Here is a 20,197-nt window from a genome sequence, read left to right as displayed (position 1 = left end):
AGCCTAGGGAAAAAAATAGGTATTGTTTTGGAGCAACTTCTGTAGATGAAGCCAGTTCTGAGGAATGAGTCATTTACGACTGTTCAGTGACTGTGCAGCTTTTGCCTAGGACTGAATGGGGTCTGCCCCAGCCTGCAGTACAGTGAAGCTTGCACTCAAGTGAACTGTCAGTTATGAATGATAATGACTGTATTTAGGAGTAATTGAAGTTTTACGCTGAGCACCTGCCACAACTGATTCTGCCAGATTACCCATTAGCCCACCGATGCCCAGAAAAAAATAATGGATGTCTCACTGTTGGATGGATTTTAATTTCTGTTTATTCGTACGCAGACCCACCAGGTCCAACAAGCCTTTTATTCATCCAGACAACACTGAAATCTAAATTCAATCTTTTTCGATTCCCACCAGCAAATCAGTAATATACTGCAAATTGAAAATGTTAATAAAAATTATGGAGGCATTTAAAAAAGCAGTCATAAAAAATCTCACTGTTGCACAATATGTTCCTCACCCAGTTCATTTTTAATATCAGTTTCCAAACATCAAGGTGCATCTGGATGAGAATTCACCAGCACAGGGAACCAGAAGGAAACTCAAGCCAAACTTATCTTCTCCTTCAAACAATGTCCCAGAATGAGATTTACAAAGGAGTTAGGATTGGATCTGTGCACAGGGATGGATCTTAATGGCAGTGAAAACCAATTATTCTAGTCCACACAGAGTAGGCCAAATTTTCCATTAAATTTGGGTGCTAGGGAACTGAAACAATGTAGATTGTAAGCAATTTTCATACAATCATAAGATTTCATAAAATATCTCTAACACAAGTTTTAAGTGACTAGCTCAAATGATGGCATATATGTTTTATGTCTTGTGACTCTGCTGTAACGAATAAAGTAATATGGTACTTTTAGGAACAGAGAGAATTTAATTGCAGGGTAACCTGTGCATACTTTGCCTTTTTGTCCTGGAAGAGACTCTGCTGAAAAAGGACTTGCATACCCCTACCATGAGTTAATGCTTAAATAAATCTGTGTACATACTATTTTGGATTTTAAATATCATTTTTCATGAACACTTTAAATACATAACAAAATAAAAATGGTTTCCCTGTTTTCAAAAATGCTGATACTAGCAATTTTCTCATAAAGTTGAAGCCCTGAAAAACATAAATGGCAAAGAAAGTGGAAGGGAAGATGTTTTCTCTTTCCTTTAATGACTGAATATGTTATGTGTTCTGTGTACTCTAGAAAAGAAAATAAACAAGTCTCTGCATTCAAAATACAGTATATTTACATAAACAAGCCATCAGTAAACATAGTATGCAGCTACACTTGGGGAAAAAAATACTTTCCAAATGCTGTCATTAATATTTATCTTTGCAATATTCATCAGGGCAAATCACAATAGCCAGTCTGGCTCTGGCACTGAGTATTCTTGGATTTACTCGAGGCTTCTGAAAAGATGTATGAGCTTACCGCCTCATCACTCATGGCTTCCAGCAGGGCTTCAGCAGAGCTGGTATGGCTGGCAGCTGTCATATAGTCCAGCTTCCAGAGCCACGTAACAGCAGACTTTACAGTACGCTCAGACACAGGAGCAGATTTCTGTTGCCACTTCGTAAGATCCTGAGCAGCCCTGAAAATGCCATTAACGATAAATCAGAAGTAGTGAGAATAATGCTGGCAGAGCAAAAGAGTCGAGCTCTGCTATTGTTACTATGCCTTTATACTCTTAAGTAATAAATACAATAAACTGCAGATACTAAATCTAGACTTGCAATAAAAGAAGTACAGCAAAAACAAAACCCTTAGAAAAATAGTTATTTATAAGAATTTTTTTGAGACAACTGTTTCCAAAGTAAGGTCAAGAGAGCTAAAGTACTTTAAAAACAGTACCTAATGCATATCTCCCCTTAACACAAAAACACAATCAGTTTTTTTAAAATAACTGTATGAAAAAAAAATCAGCCATCCACAGGTCTCTTTCCACAACTTGCTGCATGACCTTTGTGTCAGACAATGTTAACTGAGATGCTTTTTTTGTGGTAGGGCTGATCGTTATCTACCCATCAAAACAAAATTTGTGATGCTAACCTTTCTGATATTTTAATTGATCAAAGGCCTTAGTCTTAATGGCAGTACAGAAGCACAAAGTATATAAGCATATATGCCTTTGCATTTGTACATAAAAAGACAGCAAGCAAATTAAAACAAAACAACTGGCTCCAGTATCTGTGACATTCCATCAAGCACTATTTGAAGAGCTTCCTGCAAATCTGAAAGACAAGTATGTTTTCCAAGACTGTTTTAAAGCAATGATTTATATGCCATATTGTCCTTTGTCTCCCTCCGGCACAAACAAACAAATCGATGAATACAGTTATTGCACCTCGATTTTGACTTGGCTTTGCAGATCATTTTTAAAGAAAAGGTTTTCTGTGCTTCTCAAAAGCTATGGAAGTTATCTTCTACTTTTCAAATATCGGTTGTATCACAAGATAGAGAATTAAGAAAAGGCATCAGAATAAAATCTGTAGGATAAAGCTTAGGCAAAATAACTTTAAGAATCACAGTGTAGTTGTACGTTATCGTTGTGGAACAAATTTTAAAATTATATGACCTGATTTGTGCATCATTTTTTTCATATTCACAAAATGCCATTAATCTATCCAAACCCAAGCTTTACCATTCAAACCTTTATGCATATATGAGAATTTGTGCAGACATACATAAATATGAAGAGCTGCTTCTATTCTTCTATTTGAAACTAAACCCAAATTCATTTACTCATGTTAGCGAACAAGCACTTGTCTTTTGTTATGGAAATCTAGTATTGTTTCCTAGTTCTGCTATTGATTTCTGTGACCATGGAAATCTATAGAAATACAAATGACTATGCCTGTGCCTATGGCACCTGGGGGAGTGTACATTTAGCTGTAAAGCAGAAATCTGTAATGCCTAAAGACACAAGAATGCCTAGGCAGTCAGATGGGACCTCACTGTTTCACTCTGTAATACTTAAGATGCCTGAAGAGCATTACTGCTATTGCAAAGTAATCTTCTCTTTCTGTTTTTCTGTGATACATTTGTAGAAGGCATATACCAGTATTTGTGTTCTCTTAATCTTTTTCTGTTCCTCAGGGTAACAATGGTCTTCTGTTAACTGGAAGTAGCAAGCTCAGCATGACTGTGGGTGAAAAGTGGTGGAAGATCTATAGATATTACCATGACATGAATCATGACAATCTCCACTACAGAAAGTATATTAGCCAAACACATGTCTATACAATATGAGGCTCCTTTTTATTCTCCAGCAATGGGCAGACATGGACTTCTTTGTTCAGCCTGGAGCAGAGAAGGTTCCAGGGAGACCTTATTGCAGCCTTTCGCTACTTAAACAGGGCTTACAAGAAAGATGGAGACAGACTTTTTAGTTGGGCCTGTAGCAATAGGATAAGGGGTAATGGTTTTGAACTAAAAGAGGGTAGATTCAGACTAGATATAAGGAAGAAATTTTTCACATTGAGGGTGGTGAAACACTGGAACAGGTTGCCCAGAGAGGCAGTGGAGGCCCCATCCCTGGAAACATTCGAGGCCAGGCTGGATGGGGCTCTGAGCAACCTGATCTAACTGCAGATGTCCCTGCTCACTGCAGGGGGGTTGGGCTAGATGACCTCTAAAGGTCGCTTCCAACCCAAAGCATTCTGTGATTCCATGATTCTGTGATTCTTTCTGCTTACCGAATGAGGTTGAATTTGGCAATTTGGGTCACTTGTTCCACAAGTACCACAGAAAGTGCATCCCGACACAGATCAAATTCAGCTGGAGCCACACTGCCAAAATCCAAAACAATGACAATGCACCGTTCTTGAATCACTCCAAATATCTGCCGGCTCTCACTGGTTAGCCATTCCATTCGCTGCTTGTATAGCTCAATAGCTCTCATTAGACCATCCACAAAATGAAGAATCAGTTCTTTTTTGGCTGTCAGCTTTATTTGAATAAGGGAGAAAAAGAAATTGAACGTCAAAACAAACAATACAAATGCAGCCCCAAGCTTAGCACAGCTGCAGTAGCTGGTTTCCAAGTGCCAGATATGCCAGCCAAGGTAGCAGTGAAAACAACCCATTTTTTTTCCACTATTTCAAGAGCAAATACTTGACAAATGCATCTAAGCTATAAAAGAAAAGACACTGCATTTTGTCCTAATTGCTTTTCACAATCTTTTTATACAAGCATGGGACAGTGCCAGTGGGTTGTCTGACTTGTCTGTCTCAAGACTGGAGCAATTAGAATGAGCTGAACACAGGCTAGGATGTAGAAAGCGCTGCAGAGCAGATGGGTGAACAAACAACGACACAGAAACTTTGTACCTTCTTAGACCAGAATTTTGACTGGCTCTTAAAATTTTGCACAGCGATACAAGAGACCGTACAGTTTGGTTCCGGGCCACTTCAATCTCCACCTTGTCTTCAGCATTTGAAAGGAAAATGTAAAATGCTTCCTGTTTGTACTATTATTTCACTAACAATGGCCAGTATTACAGCTTAACTATTTGTGGGTAGGTGCTTAGGCAAATTTAGTTTAGGCAACTGCAATCAACAACTAAAACTTCCCACGCTATATCAGTAAAATAAGAAAAAATTAGATTCAGTATTAAAAAAAGCAGCCCCTCCCTATGAATATACGTATACACGTTCACCATGTAAAATGATTTGTAGGTTTAAAAATTCAACGCAAGTTCCAATAAAGACATTCCCCCAGTATCTCTGACCCATGTAAGCTAATTTACTGGCTACCTTCTAACTCCAACTACTTTTTCAGGACCAAGTACAAAATCTTGGAGATATGAATGTTTTCAAACAAGAACATCTCTCAGGGGCAACATACTTCGTGTGTCAGTCTGCGCACTTCTTCCTCTCATTTGTATTTTTCTCTGTTCTTTAATGTCAGCTAGAGCCCTGTAATGTGCCTCCCAGATACAGAGTCTCAGGCTGTCTGCCAAAGGAATGCAGGCCTGCGAAGGAGCACTTAGAAAATCCAGTTTCCTCCTATGATGGTCAGAATCACACAAAGAAGCTTATTGCACTACACTGAGCCAATTCCATCTTAGAATAAAGTAGTTTTCTTGCACCACCCCTTCACTTGTAGCTGGCCAGTCCAGATTCCCATTTCTCTGAGGGCTGGAAAACTTCTAACTGTCCAGCCTAAATTTACTCATGGCAGTTCATACCCATTTATTCTTGGACTAGTATGCCTTTTAGCATGGAAAACTATAGCTTTGCCCTATCCCTGCAACTTGCCTTTCTGTAGGCATTCAAAGGCAATAATGCTACCCTTTGTCAGTCTTCTCTTATGTCTTACACATGTCAGCATCAACCAAGCCCTCTTATAAGATCAGCACTTCATAGTTCATCCTACTAGCTCTTCCCAGTACCTGTTCTGATTTGAATTGTTTCTTCTCAGCTTGTGCTAACTGTACACAATACTCTAAATGAGATTTCATCAGGTCTTGTATAGTGGCATTGCTACCTTAATGCTACCAGAAATATCTTTCCTACTGCTCCCAACACGTTCTAAGATTAAAACACCGTATGTAGATATTTCATATGGAACTAATGGGGAAAAAAAAATGAGGGGAAAAGGCCCCCTGAAATGGTTCTTTTCTCATTTTTAGGCCTTGTGCTTCAGAAGTGACTCGGTTATCAGACAAAAATGACAAGCCACTCGCTTCTGTAAAATCCTGTATGAATTAACTCTCTCCCCTCCTCACTCGCACGCGTATCTCTTCAATCAGAATCCATCCTCTTCACAATGGGGCCGCCAGCAGCTGTTGCTAAGACATTCCTTAGAACATAAGCCTGGGCAGAGATCCAGCTAGCTGTCTCTATAGAGTAGGCTGAGCCTTTTGTGACCCGTTGGCACTAAGTAAAGCAGCACTTTGCATCGGCAATGACAGCACATTATGTCTTCTTATTTCAGCATCCCCATTTGTTTTATTGACTACGATTTTATTTTTTTTAACTCAGCTGAGCATCTTCTTTTTAAGTGTTCCTTCTTTCAAGAAAGGGTAAATGTTGCTTAGAAACTGCAGTCTTGTCTGGAAAGATTTACTGCAATGCCGCACCAAGGCAAGACCATAAGACTTTGCAAGGAAAAAAAAGAAAAAGGTATCTAGCTTCCCCACTGTTGATTATTGTCACTAACAGTTTCACAAATCAGAGAAAAAAAAGATCAAGAGATAAAGTTCTCACACAAAGACTATAAGTATTTCATGCCATAGGTAGCCATTTTAGTCACATCATTATGCTACAGTGATAATAATTTCTAAGCGCACAGGGAAGTCACCACAGGTCAGGCACACTTACGTTATACACGCTGCCATCGTGTGCTCTCTTGTATTGAGGAAACAGACCATCTGCATACCGAGAAGCCACAAGTTTCCCCAAGGTCGTCACATAATCTACAGTAAAAGTTACAAAGATCAAGTTGGTAATCATAAGGATTACTTCAAACAGATGTTTTTCAGGTTGTTGTCAACACCATCCAAGCATGAGGCACGTACATCTGTATTGAACTCTTGATGTTAAGAAACTTGAGTGAAATTCTAATCACATTTTTGTTTTACATTTTTTTCTGGCTGTATTTATGTTGGGGCCCTGAGGGCACCAACAGGCCTTGATTGCCTCACCTGGGGTTTCCACCCAGGGCGCTCAGGCCTGCGCACCCAGTCTTTGCTTTAGCTGTGTTGTAGGTGTACCTGTCTCAAGTTCTGCCAGTGGACCTCTCTCCTGGACAGACCTTCAGCCCTATGTCACAGCCTTGTCTCCAGTTCTGTCTCCTGGATGTAGCTTTTCGACCTGTGTTGTGGCCTTGTCTCCAGTCTCGTCTCTGGCTCCATCTCCCACTGCTGCTGGCTGCACTCCCTGGCTGGACCCTAGACCTGGTTCATCACCTCGCCTTCCCTGGGGCGGACGGTGGGCACTGTTAACAGCACCCTGCTCTGCTTGCGGTGCGTAGACGCTGCAGGACTGCACCTGGGCAGTGAGGGCTCTGCCTGGGCTGTGGTCCCCTTTGGCTCCTGGCTCATTTTTCTTCCACGGAGCAGCCCCGCTCTTGCAGCTCCCTGCCAGTTTAGCCAGAAGTGGGGAAAACCCCTACATTTAATTATTTCTAGGCCAAAAAGCTACATGGGACTTTAATAAATGAAAGGTTTAGGCAATTAAACTTCGGTATTACCCATTTACCTCACAACAGGACTCGCAAATATTTGTCCATCAAACCAAATACAAAATCTGGTACAGATAATGCTGTTCTCTTACACAACCAAATGCGTGCAGAAGTGGGTGCAACTAAGGAAAAGGTTGCACTGTGCTCTTTCAGTAGCTGGAAAACTTCTACAGGATCTCCATTGACAAGAAAACATCAGGGGTGGGAATATTTAACATCACAAAGCAGTTATTCTGTACAGCATGCTGCCCTGCTAAGCTAGTACATTCTGCTCCTAAAATTACACTGTAACAACGTTAAGCTTGCTTAACAGCTTCTTCTTCATCTACAGCATACGGGATTTCACGATCTGCGCTGTTGATCTTTGAATGACCCGTGGACACAAGCCAGCCAAAATCTTAAATTATGCAACCTAGAACAATTGCAATACATTACAATTCCTGCTTCTCAGGCAGCAAGCTCTTCAAAGAAATGAATATTTTACCATGCTCTGCAAAGTATTATTATGGCAGTGATTAATAATTATTAGCAAACTCTTCCCCTCCAGCTGTCAGATAACCGCAAAGGAACATTTTTCTATAGCCTGACTTTGCACGAAAAGTAGCCTGAATTCTAATCAAATCTAACTGCTTCCTTAAAGCTGGATCCCTGGAAATAATATACTATTCCCAAGAAGGCTGGCTAACCCTGATGATCAACTAATAGATTGCAGATTATGGCACAGCATAAATTATATTTGCTGTCTAAAAACAGACAGAGATCTTATGCTATGCTGTTTGCAGGAAAAAGACTAACAGCCTCAGCAGCATGAGTTATATTATTTATATAGTTAGCTATAGCTAAATTGGAGAGGATTTGAACTGGAGCCTCGGGTAAAGCAACAGTACAGTTGAGTAAGGAAAGCCCTTCTCAGATCCTAAATCCTTCTCAGATCAAAAGGAGATGGAGTTTCTCAGTTCTCTGAACTGGCAATGTTAGCAACTGTAGATAGAGCTTCCCTTTCTGCCATTATCATAAGATAAGAGACAATGTGAAAAACTCTGTGTACGCTGGGGTGTAAAATCAGCGTGACACTACAGACCTCAATTCAAAGTTGGAGTTTTTTAATTATTCTATTATTAATTTGTCTTATACCTTTCCTGTGCTGGAATCCAATCTGTGACAAAATCTGGGATAGGGACAATTTGTTTCTTTTGAGCCCATGAACTTCAAGCCATTTAGAAGATGAAACGAGGGGTTGTATATCCGTGTCCCACTGACTGACTGCCAGCCTCCTTTGCTTCTCGTTTGATTTCCTCTTGTGGGCCTCATGGCAATCTTCAGGATCTTGTCTGTGCTTTGAATCAAAGGCAGCTGTTGTAAAGAGAAATGAGGGAAACAAACACTTTAACCAAACAATTCACTTGAATTATCTCCTTTCTTTACCTGTACTCCGTGGTGCTCTGTACACATAGGGCTTGCCTCTTGTTTTCTTTTGTTGTACTGAACAATGTTCATAATCCAGAAAGTTCCTCTCAGTCCTACACATCTACTACTGTTACGTCTTTTATTCATCCATATACATACACCTTCAATTTGTTAAAGGTAATATCTCTTGTATGCTGAAATCCAAGCCCTGAAAACTAAGTCCAGTTTGCCAAATGGCAATTCTTCCAGCTCCTAAGACATCCCTCCTAAATCTTCGGAATCAGAATTCATAATAGGCACTCAGAGATTGTCAGACCAGCATTACATACATATTAGAAGCATTACGCAAAAAATCAAAGATTTCTTAACAATTATATGTTGAACTCCCACCATAAGCAATAGCAGCATCAGCAGCAGATCCTGACTTTATTGCAAGGCTGGTGAAACCCGCTCTCCTCACATCATTTATCTGAAGTGTAAACAATGGTTCTGGCAGTACCTAGTCGAGGCTGTGATGGATTATGTGCATGCACAGGAAACCATGCACACGAAAGTCCAGTTTAATAAGTTCTACAGAACAACGAACATATCTCAGCAACGATGTATAGTTGGCTGGGCTAGTAGCAGAGACAGCCCAGAGCCTAGAGTGGTTGAGGCAGAAATGGAAGTGATGACAACAGCAATGCCTCTGTTCCTCAGCATAGAGTTTCTAGGAGGACTTTGGTATTTCCTGTCCATTCCCAAAATACTCTGCATGAGCTAAGCTGGCTCTAGTTGATTAAATACCCTAGCTGTATCTAAGTTTATTTTCTGTGGTCTTTTGATGTTTCTGTCCATTTTCCTCAGCACCAACATTATCTGGAGTATCCCTGTTCCCCATTGCTCATATACTGTAAGCTGGCTGTAAATGTACCACACGGATCAAACTGGTCCAAAATACCAAGAAGGGTACTTCTATCTAAACAGTCTAGGTAGACTAAAAATAATAGACTAAAAAATAACCTTCAGTCTAATATGGAATATGATCAGAACTCTCTGCTAAGATCAAATGTTACAACACCTGACCTGGTTACAAAGGTTCATTAGATAGACTGTTCCTCAGTAATACATAAAGGAAGACTTTATCTTCAGAAGTCATCTTTCAGTGATAAGTAGGCTTCTACCTGGTGCAGGCTGGTACTAGCTCCTCCACCAGCCCTACAAGCAGGGTGCTAGGCTGGCATGCCTGTAGAAGGTTGGCATTTTACCAGTCCTCCTCCTCTGTTCCGTACAGAAGCAACAGTGACAGATGTCAACTAGAGAGAGGCGCAGGTAAAGGTTTGCAGCTGTTTGAGCTTTGTATGTAGTCAGGTACTGTTTATAGTCACTTGAACAGTCATTCCCAGTTTCTTCCTCCGAAAACGCAGAAAGTCCAGCACAGCACCCCACATACAGCACACGTCAAACAAGCACTGCTTCAGGATGGCTTGCACACAGCTAGCAGCATGCACACCACAATGCTGCAAACAAAACTGGAAGTTATTCAGGAAAATACGGAATCTATGAAAAAATAGTCCTGAAATACTCACAGTCGCTCCAGGCAAGTCTCTTAGATAGATTGCCGGTCATGGCAGATTTTGATTGGCAGCTCCTCTTTGACTTCTTCTTAAAAACCTGAGGAATTATTATGTTTAAAAAAAATTTAAAAATTCCCATGCACAGGTCAATATGAACTGGAGACCAGCTCCACAGGCCCAGGCAATAATATACTGCAGAACGTTAAGATCAAGATTTTCCTCAAGGGAAAAAATATTATAAATGAAAAAGGACAGCTACTGCCCATGTCAAGAAAGGCTGAAGTCAGATTCGACAAGGAGCCCCATACTCAGCAATAGGAAAGTGGGAAATTGGTAATACAGTTTCCCTTCCTTCCCTCTAAATTTTCATAAAAAAGAGCCAGTGTGGAAGTTTCCACACAGATATGCTAGAAAAACCAGTGCTGTGTTTTGGCCTGCTGTCAGTCAGTTGTATTATATTCTATTACTGCTTTGCATTATACCTTAGCTTTCCTATAATCCAATTTATGACTAAACCTGGGAGTATCTGACATGCAATTTTGTGAAGAGATTCATAACTTTGCCTCTTAGACTACAAGATGATTCACAAAGAAAAAGAATTATGCATGTATACATGTAAGTGTATGTGGTATAAGGCCCAATTGTGAATAAGACACAGCATATGAATAGAAAACAAAACGCCAGACGAAGCAAGGTAGCATATATTGGCTGAGTGTATTGCTTTGAGACACCATGTTTTGACATTTACCTGGTACTTCTTTTAATAAATAAGATGAATGAATGAGGGATATTTATGAATCACTAGCAGGCCAGCTGCTAGCTATTGTCATCAAGCAGAATTTCCTATGGGAAAAGCAAAAATGGGATAAAATAATAACCCAAAGACTTAGCCTCCTCCCTCTTTCTTCACTGCAGAACTGAACATGTTATTTATTCCTCTTATATGGGTTTAAATACCTATATGGAAACATATAAGCCATTCCAGTCTTTGTCCTGCTCACGAAGAAAGACATGAACAGTGTGAAGGGCAGGGAGGACTTTAACAAAACAGGACTCTGTTCCACACCCTGACACCCGAGGCATTGTGCAGAAGATGCCCCCCAGCAGCACAACCCCTGACTAGCCTGGATTTGGTGTCAGCGGAGTAAAAAGGAGCCCTTGCCAGAGGGGAGCCATGGCAGACAGAGCCTGTAGTGAACGGCCATAGCAAGCCCCCAGACTCGTGCCCTTTGTCTCTCAGGCTGCAGAAGAGTGCCACATGCTCTCACAGTAATAGCTGAGACACATTTCAAGCAGCAGCCAGCACCAGGGAACAAATCCCAGGTGCCCTCTCATGTTCCAGATGCCCAGGGGTGCGGCAACAGGATTTCCCTTGCGTTAGCCTCCCGCACCACCCCCAGCCGCTTGAGCAGCAGCCGGAGATGAAATGCTGGTGCCGTATGGAAAGGAGCATATGAAAGGAAACAAAAAGAATGCAAAAACGAAATTTCCAATTGAAACAGTGAGTTTACCTCAAGTCTTGGAAAGGCAAGAGAGTTCAAAAACGACGACAGCCAGGACAACCTTCAGCCCAAAGTTTGGATGAAAACAGGTTATTTTCAAAAGGTGAACGAGAGTTCATCTGGGCACCTCTACCCTTCCACTCCGGCCAGTGCAAACAATCTGCTAAAACCTTCACCCCCCAAGCGCTTAGAGTTCTTAACAGCCGCGGCAGTGTTTGCCAAGGCCCCGCGACCAGCCTGTCCCCACACACGGCAACACCGCGGCCAAGCCCACGTGCCTCACAGCCCGAGCTGCCGCCCCACGCCAACTGAGGCGCCGAGCCCCTGAGGAAAGGTGCGTGGAGGGCAGAGGTGGGCGGCCGCCTGCTGCAGAAAAGGTGCACAGAGTGTCATTGCAAAACCACAGCCCACCCCGAAGAAGAAGAGGGGCACGGGACAAGGCCTGACCGGCTGCCAGGGTCAGCCAGGGTGAGGCGCGGCCACGTTGCTCGCCGGCGTTGGCAAGCGGCAGCCGCGCTACGCCCTCGCAGCCACCCTCACAGCCACTGCCTGAGGCAACCGACGCGGCCCCGGGCACACTGCACGGAAACGGGCCGGGAAGGGAAACCGAGGCCCCTGGGGCGAGGGCCTGCGGGTGCGTGTGACACCCCCCGAGCCCGCCCTCCGGCTCTGGGCAGCCCGCTGCCCCGCGGAGGGACCGGGGGGCTCCGCTGCCGCCGCCACCGCCCCCCCGCGCCCACCCGCCTGGAGAGCAGCCCCCGCCCCGCGGCGCCCCCTGCCGGCGCCGCCGCCCGCCCGCCCGCCTTCACCTGCCTCCGGCCGCGCCGCCGCCGCCGCCGCCACCGCCCTCCTCCCCTCCCGCCCTGAGACGGCGTCGCCGCCGCCCCGCTGTTGGCCTGGAGACCGCCCGGTTGCTACGGCACGGCCTCACCCTCCCTCGCCGGGCCCGCGCCCCAACCCCAGAGCGCGGGCGGCGGAAGAGCGAGCGGGCAGAGCCGGCCCGGGGCAGCGAAGGGGCAGGACGCGGGCCGGGGGCCACCGCACGGAGATGGGCGAAATCGTTGCCAACAGACGCCACAACAAGCGCGGGAATTCGTTTCTTTGGGAGCCAGAAACACAGGGGCCAACTTGGAGGGTCACGGAAATCTATATATAGTGGATCCGAGCCTTCTGGTCTTGTTAATTCTTCATTTAGAGCAGGCCACTGGCAGTATTTATACGGAGAGCAGCCGCGTGTCCTTTGTTGAAGTCAGAGGAGTGACACACACTGCCAGGGAATTGCCACGCTCCTGGAGAAGCCTAACTAAAACTTATTCTAGTGAGGTAAAATATACAAAAAGATGTGCATCATAAACCTGAACTCGGTATTAAAAAGCTCCCGTTGATGTCTGACAGCCAGAAACCCGTGCCTGTATATGCAGGGCTAGGGCTGCGAATGTGAGCGTAGCCTCCAGCTAGGCAGCAGACGGTGCTGAGCTCTGTACTTTCCCTGCTTTGCTTTGGTTTACTTTAAAATCACAAAGTCATAAAAGATCGGTCGCTTTGTAGGATCGACTGATCACCCTTATCTACCTACTGGTGTTCACACACCCACAGGCACGGACAGGGCCGTCCTGCGGCACGCCAGAGCATTGGCTTCAGCTCTCGGGGTGGCTTGGTAAAAAGAGACAGGAAAGAAAAGTTCCTTATAAGGCGTGTGGTTGGGATGGGAACGCGGCTTTCTGGAGCTTCAGCTTCTCGTCCAAGGGTTTAAGGACTAGCCTAGGCATGACAAGTCATTCAGGATTGCACAACAACTCCCCTGAGGTATAAAAAAGGCATTTATTCCTCAGGCATGGAACAGTTTCCCATTATGTCATTAAAAATAGTAGGTACTGATTGTTTGCTGGATCCTTTCAGACACCATGACCACCATAACACAAGCTTCTTTAAGGACCCTGCCTGTGGCAGGGGAGGTTGGGAACTATATCCTTCAGGTCCCTCCCAACCCAAACCGTTTTGCGATTCTGTGATTTTAAGACCCATAATTGGGGGGGGGGGGGGTGCTTTTAAAATTTCTCTTGAAAGTGCAAGTGCAAGGGATTTATAAGTAAATGCCCAAAGAACAATACAGTCGATCTCCTGATTTGTTTTGCTGCTTCCAGCAACGGTAGGTTTTTATCAAACACCTGAAATGCCTTACTCAGGTAGCTTTTTCTGAACTGTACAGAACGAGCCCATTTATCCTCATGCCTAAACGTCTGTTAATGTAGTAATTACAAGTTGGTTTTTTTTAAAAAAAAAGATTATATGTGCTGTAACTTTCTATGCAAAGAGTCTGCCAGAAACCTTCACTCTAGGCTTGGCTACGCTAAACAAAAAGTGTTGCAACAAAACATTCCTTACAATGCTTTGAATTGAGGCGCTTGTACCACCCCCTGACAAGCCCCGGGGGCAAAGGCTGGCAAACGCAAAGCTACTTCTGGCTCCCACAGGCTTCGTGATCAACTGGCTGTGGTCTCTTAGGTAGAGTTCTTGAGAAAATAAAACGCTCTCTGCACATCAAATAAACGTTGTTCCTTGTTCGTGCAGAAGCCCTGCCGTAGCCACTGCCTGCCCTGCAACTCGTGCAGAAAACGAGGCATGCATTCTCCAGATGCTGCCTGCTGAATGAGGCAAGGCGGAATAATAAAGGAGGCGGGGATCCAAGTAACTGGGAAGTGGGAATTCAATCCTTGTACAGGGATGATAAAAATAAATCTTGAGCCATTCTGTCATCTGACCTTTAGGCTGAATGATGAAGTGGTATTGATGGGTGAAAAGCACGTTATTACGTCATTCGTTAAAGAATGTATTGTAATATTAGCCTGAGATTGCATTAGCAAGCATGACTTTGCCTGTCTCTAGAACATATCACCTATCAATAAATATATTTGATGACTTTTTCTTATGGCTAAAAAACAGCATTGTCAGCGTTTCCTCTGTATTGGTGCTCACAACATGAAACTGTCGGCTTGGTTTTTGTGATGATTCTTTTTCAACCAAAATAGAAAGATAATCCACTCTTTTTCTGTCTTCCCTTTAAAAAAACCCACAATTCTTTAGCATACTCTCTTTTTTTTTTTAGATCATTAAAACCACATTTAAATTTGCAAAAGTTCTTTATCCATGCACAGCATTGTACATGGTGCTATTGTATTAAGACAGAGACAGTTTCCTATGGTGGTACTTAGGATCAGTAAGTAAGGATACTTATTGCACTGATGCTTATGGCTGCAATATGACAGGGAATGGAGCTTCTCCAGGAAGTTTAATGCTGTCACGCTTCCTGCCCTGCAGTGTCATGCTTCCTGTTGACTCCCTCTCAAGGAGAGACGGGAATCAGTTGCGAGGGGTAAGGAAGAAAACAAAAGCAAGCTGGATTGAAGCTGAGTTAATGCTGTCCTTACTAGACACATTGTTTACAGCGATTGTCTAAAAAAAATTGCATACATCTAAAAACCAGTTTATTAGCACAGGCAGAAATAAAAAGCATAAAAAGAAAGCCAAAGAAGTTTTTTTAAATACTCTTTTCATGTTCTCACCCTTCAAGAACCTCCTAAAAAATTTTCTTCGTAGTATGTCTGCAAAAAATCAGATTTAAATGAGCTAGCTGTAGAAGAGCTGACCCTGGTAGCAGTGGTGGTATAGCGACATGAGCATGGGATTTACCTGTTCCAGGCTAAAGGCAGGCAAACGAGGCAGGGCAGGACAGAGCACTGGGCAGAAGAGCTGGATTTAGGGCAGTCTCAATCACATCTGTATGGCATTGCACTGTGCCTTGTACACTCACCCAAAGAGAAGTGTTTTAAGTTTCTAGACATCCCATCAATTGTTCCTTCAGTTTTTTAAGATACTCCTTAAGTTCTGTGTATCGGAACTGCGCAGCCAACAGCCTGTGACTGGCTTATAGCCTACAGAGACCTTAGTCCATGTGACGGGAACTTAGAACTAATCACACTTTTGGACAAGGACATAGTATGGAGGTGGCACAAAATTAAAAAATAAGTAAGTGCTGTGTGGTGGGAGAGTGGAGGTGGAAGGGAGGCATGGCAAATGACAAATGGCAAACCGGGATAAAGTAAAACTTTAGGGGGAAAAGCTAGAGACAGGAGGGGAGCTAAGGGGTATGCGGCTGAAGTGTGGTGGCAGGTAGAAGCAAGAATTTCAGCTGTAGAAGTGAGGTCTGCATTAAAGATGTGGATAAACATCATAGAAAAATGGGGAAGGGCTGGACTGGCATGGTGGAAGTGATGTGTATTGGGGCTTTTTTCCCCTTGCCCCACAATCTGCATCACAAATTGGATGCACTGGATAAACTGTGAGTCCCATGCTGTAGAAGTACTGGACTGGAGGAGGAAAGCATGGCAGCAGGAGACTAGTGTCACTGCACATAGGTCTAACCAAACTGTAACAGCTGTAGGACTAAACTGTTGGCCACAGAAAAATAATTTTAAAAAGGAGCATGTCCTGTGAATCTCCAGTGCCCACTTTTAAAAATCTAGTTTCAGGCCTTGAGGAAGGAGAGTCATGTTTCCAACAGAAGCCAGCAACTGGCTGTCTTCAACAACCCACTCGTGTTTTTCAGTTGTGCATCTCTTCTCTACATAGTCATTCTCTGCTGCTTCCCACGAGGAATCTGCCTTGTGCAATACTGCAAGGAGCATGGTTGCTGAACATGCGCGTACCTTTCTGTGGCTTTTATTTTTCTCTTCTTTTTACTTTTCCTTAGGTCTATAATGAACTAGAGGTCTTTCCAAACTGACAGGATTAAACAGGAAACTGTCCGTCCCTGCAAATTTCTGTCTTTCAGTTACCCCATGTAGCATGACCAGGTACTAATGGAGGTGAGTTTGTCACTGAAGAAGCAATGCTACTTGGAGCAGTACATAAAATGTTGATCAGAATTTATAAGTATAAATAAATAAAATAAAATAATAATAATAGAAAAAAAGATAGCAATGCTCCATGACATCTGCGTTTAAGACAGGCTCAGCACATTGAGGTTTGCCACTCCCTGGTACCCACAGAGTATTTGTGTCTTCTGGAATGGAGGATGAAAGATGCAAACGCTGCTGATTCCTCACTGCCCTGGGGTGATATTGCTTTACCTATATCACACAGATTTCTTTCCAGGTAGGCTGTTTGCACAAGAAGAAAAGCACAATAGCAGGCACTGTGCCCATACTGGGGAGACTATACTGAAAGGAGGAGTATGAGGCATAATACTTAATGCATGGAAGCGCTTCCTGTCCTCCTCAACAAATAAAGGAGAGGCTCTCACAGTTCTTGTTCTTCCTCGAGTCCATTGTCAGTGATGTACTTCCCTTTTCTGAAGTCACTCTTGTTTACATCTTGTCCTTGAACCGAACAGTTCTTTTTCAAGGGAGTGGAAAAAAGAGGAACTGGTTTATAATTCCAGCGAGGAGCTGGAACAGGATGTATCCTCGCATTTGTCGTGGTATCTCTCTCTATCATTTTGCCATTTCTGTCTTTCTGTTCCACAATGATTCTTGTTAACATGAACAAAAATTGCCTGCCTGCTTCCATAAACACATGCCCGCTAATATCCTTTGGGCTGTGAACCCCCAGGATACGGCACATCCATGCCGGAAGACCTGGAGAGCGCTTTGAACCTTGTAGGAAGCACTGGTAGTTTAGAAATAGTTTAGTGAGAAACGAGGAAAGCCAGAACAGGTAAAGAGGCTGGGAAGCATATAGAGCAAAAAGCAAAAGTAAAGGTGGAAGTTTTTTCCAATGCTAGTACAACAGGCAAATGCAGGAGAGTAAGGTAGCCGTTAATAATTCTAGATTAGAAAACACAACAAAGTTCTTAAACGTGAAGGACAGTGAGGACCTGGAACAGACTTAAAGCTGGAGTATTGATGGGACATAAACTGCTTTTAAGAGGTGGATATACAAGGGATCAAAGTGACCAAGATCCTAGCCAGGTATCTATTCTTAGGAGTAGATGTGCAAAAATGATAAATGCAAGATATAAAGCAAAGGAGGATAGAGAGGACTAAATGGAGAGAGAGGAGGAGTGAGAGAAGGAATGAATTACTAGATTAATTTGCACTGGAGGGGAAATTTTCAATGGAAGACTTGGAATAAGAGCAAGTAAGACATTTATTACAATTTTCTTTGGGTTCAAACACTCATTTTACACCAGCACAGAAACAATGAATGTGGAGAGACATTTGGAGCACAGCTCATATACACATACTGACAGAAGTTTATACTGAAGGTGCTTGGATTATTTGAGTGCCAGAACAGTTCAAAATCTAACAAACATTCTACAGAAATGTTTAAAAGCTAGTAAATAACTCAGCAAGCTGAATACACTAGGATAAGCCAAAGCTAAAAGTTCATATTTTCCAAGGCAAGATGGAGAATGAACAGTTTCCTCCAGTAAGGGAAGGTTTGGCTTATCATAAGCACTAGGGAGCAACAGTGGTAACTCATGGAGTGGTTTATGGAAACCAACAGATTCAGTGTTGGGCACTAATAAATGACAATTGTGCAAATAAAGCGAGCGCCATCAAAAGCACCAAGATCTTTCTGGCAGGATCTGATGTGAAAGGGCAGAGAGAGGTCATGCATGGCAAAGTCATCAAGATACAACAGAGTCCCTGGGATTCCAGCCAGGTTGGAGGCAATTCTTTGATAGTATCTAGAGGCTAAATCCAACTCAAAGGACATTAATTTATAATGAAAACAGCCTTTATGAAAGCCAGGGGGTTTTATTTGCAAATACCTAGAGCCACACTGCATCCACAGTAATCTAACTGTGCCATTCATACTCAAATGCAGCCATCAATGCATGCACAAGGAATTCTGTCATCGCATTTTCTTTCCTTAAGCACTTGCCAGGGTGTTACATATATTTCTGTCACGTTGTCTGCGTTCAGTAGAGAAATATGCATTCACTAGAAATCCCTGTTACAGTGACTAAGCCTATGACACCAGGGAATGTTGGTAATGCCAGAAAAAAAGACCACTAATCGTTAAAAACAAATAATTTTTTATAATGTTGCCCATCTTGTATAGCAGATAGCAGAGGAACATCACTGCAACAGCAAATCAAAGTGGGTATGTTGAGATTTCTAATCAAGCCTAGACAACAGATATTGTAATATTATTGTATTACTGCCAAAACTATAGCAAGGGTGGGGCAAGAGAGGCACCAACTGAGGAAAATAAGTCCAAGTCCCCGAAGCGATAGCTGCTGCAGGTGGAGGTGTTGTGTGCGAGCACAAGCAGGAGGCAGCTACAGATCAAAGCAAGCGCAGCAGGAGAAAGAGGAGGGGAATCCAGAAGAGTGGGAGCTGCCTCAACATACCCCACTACCATTCTGCAAGGTATATAGTACTATATAACAACAAATTCAACACTTGAATGTACATATGAAAAGCCTACATCAGTAAGCTGCTCCAGTCTAGACCACGTTCGGTATTTTACTGTGGACAACTGTGAAAGCAGCTTTTTCCATTTTAGGTAAAGTTGATTGGGACTTATCTGCTCCTCAGCCAGTAAATATACAGTAACGGGCAATGCATCATCTTGAAAAATTATTTAAGCCAAATATCGTATTACTTTCTTTCATGTAGATTATAGTATTGTGATGTTATCTAAAGGGATAACTGGAGATGAGAATTGCAGGTGGCATGAAAGAAAGGGATTTGCCTCACGTGACTTCAGTCGTCTATGAAACGGGTGATTAATCACAGCCAGTCAGCTGCCCTCCTTGATAAGCGGGTGGGGAGAGGTGGGTCGCCATCTCCCCATGGCCACATATGCTCTGGCTGCCCAGGCTGAGCACGCCAGCTTGCCCCTCCGCCGAGTAGGAACTGTTCGCTGTCTCTCCAGCTTTGGAAAGGATGGGAATGACGGGCAGGTGTGGTCCCGCCAGTGGGCTCAGACCTGTGCCCAGACAGACGCACCTTCACGTCTCTCAGCGAGAGCGCAGCCTGTTCTCAGATGTGGCGAGATCTGCGTGCCAGCAGCAGCAGCAGCAGCGAGCTGGTGGCAGAGCCGGGGCCACACCATTTGCTGTGCTCATGATGCTCACGTCTGCAGCGACCCTGCGGAAGGCAGCAGGGCAGATGGGGCTGGCAGCGTGGGTGAGGGTCTCGCAGCTCTGCCGCACCTGAGTTGCTGGGGTCATGTCCCAGAAGGAGAGGTCTCAAAGCTGACTCCTAAACCTTAAGTTAAGATTGCAAGGCTGGCAGTTAAAAGGGGGAAAATAAAATTGTTTCCATTTGTAAATGCAGCATCACTCCAACAAAAATCCCTGAGAGATTATAAATATCGATCCTGAAAGCGACATTTATACCCAGTCACTGTGTTTATACCAAGACCTGCATTCTGAACAATAACTGAAGAACTCTACATTCATTCATGCTAAGGGTTATTTGGCCAAAAGAAATATATCATAGATGACAATTCTTTACCCAGCAGGATGTACACTGGACAGTTA

The 20,197-nt window shown here is 43.3% G+C and overlaps 1 protein-coding gene across 1 annotated transcript in view; it reads right to left on the bottom strand.

Moving 5' to 3' along the window:
* The window catches only part of VWA3B (von Willebrand factor A domain containing 3B), a 77,237-nt gene extending 65,449 nt beyond the window's left edge, over positions 1–11,788 (bottom strand). The window contains exons 1-6 of the mRNA XM_009943900.2: positions 11,710–11,788; positions 10,211–10,295; positions 8,370–8,588; positions 6,374–6,468; positions 3,746–3,996; positions 1,482–1,641 (exon numbers count right to left, since the gene is read on the bottom strand). Of these exons, the coding sequence (XP_009942202.2) occupies positions 1,482–1,641; positions 3,746–3,996; positions 6,374–6,468; positions 8,370–8,588; positions 10,211–10,250 (765 nt within the window). The 5' untranslated portion in view covers positions 10,251–10,295; positions 11,710–11,788. The remainder of the gene's footprint in view (positions 1–1,481; positions 1,642–3,745; positions 3,997–6,373; positions 6,469–8,369; positions 8,589–10,210; positions 10,296–11,709) is intronic.
* Positions 11,789–20,197: the final 8,409 nt, after the last annotated feature.

This window comes from Opisthocomus hoazin, chromosome 1 (genome assembly GCF_030867145.1).
Source record: "Opisthocomus hoazin isolate bOpiHoa1 chromosome 1, bOpiHoa1.hap1, whole genome shotgun sequence".
Classification (NCBI taxonomy): Eukaryota; Metazoa; Chordata; class Aves; order Opisthocomiformes; family Opisthocomidae; genus Opisthocomus; species Opisthocomus hoazin.
Note: the sequence above shows the minus strand (reverse complement) of the source record. Positions and strands in the feature narration are given on the sequence as shown.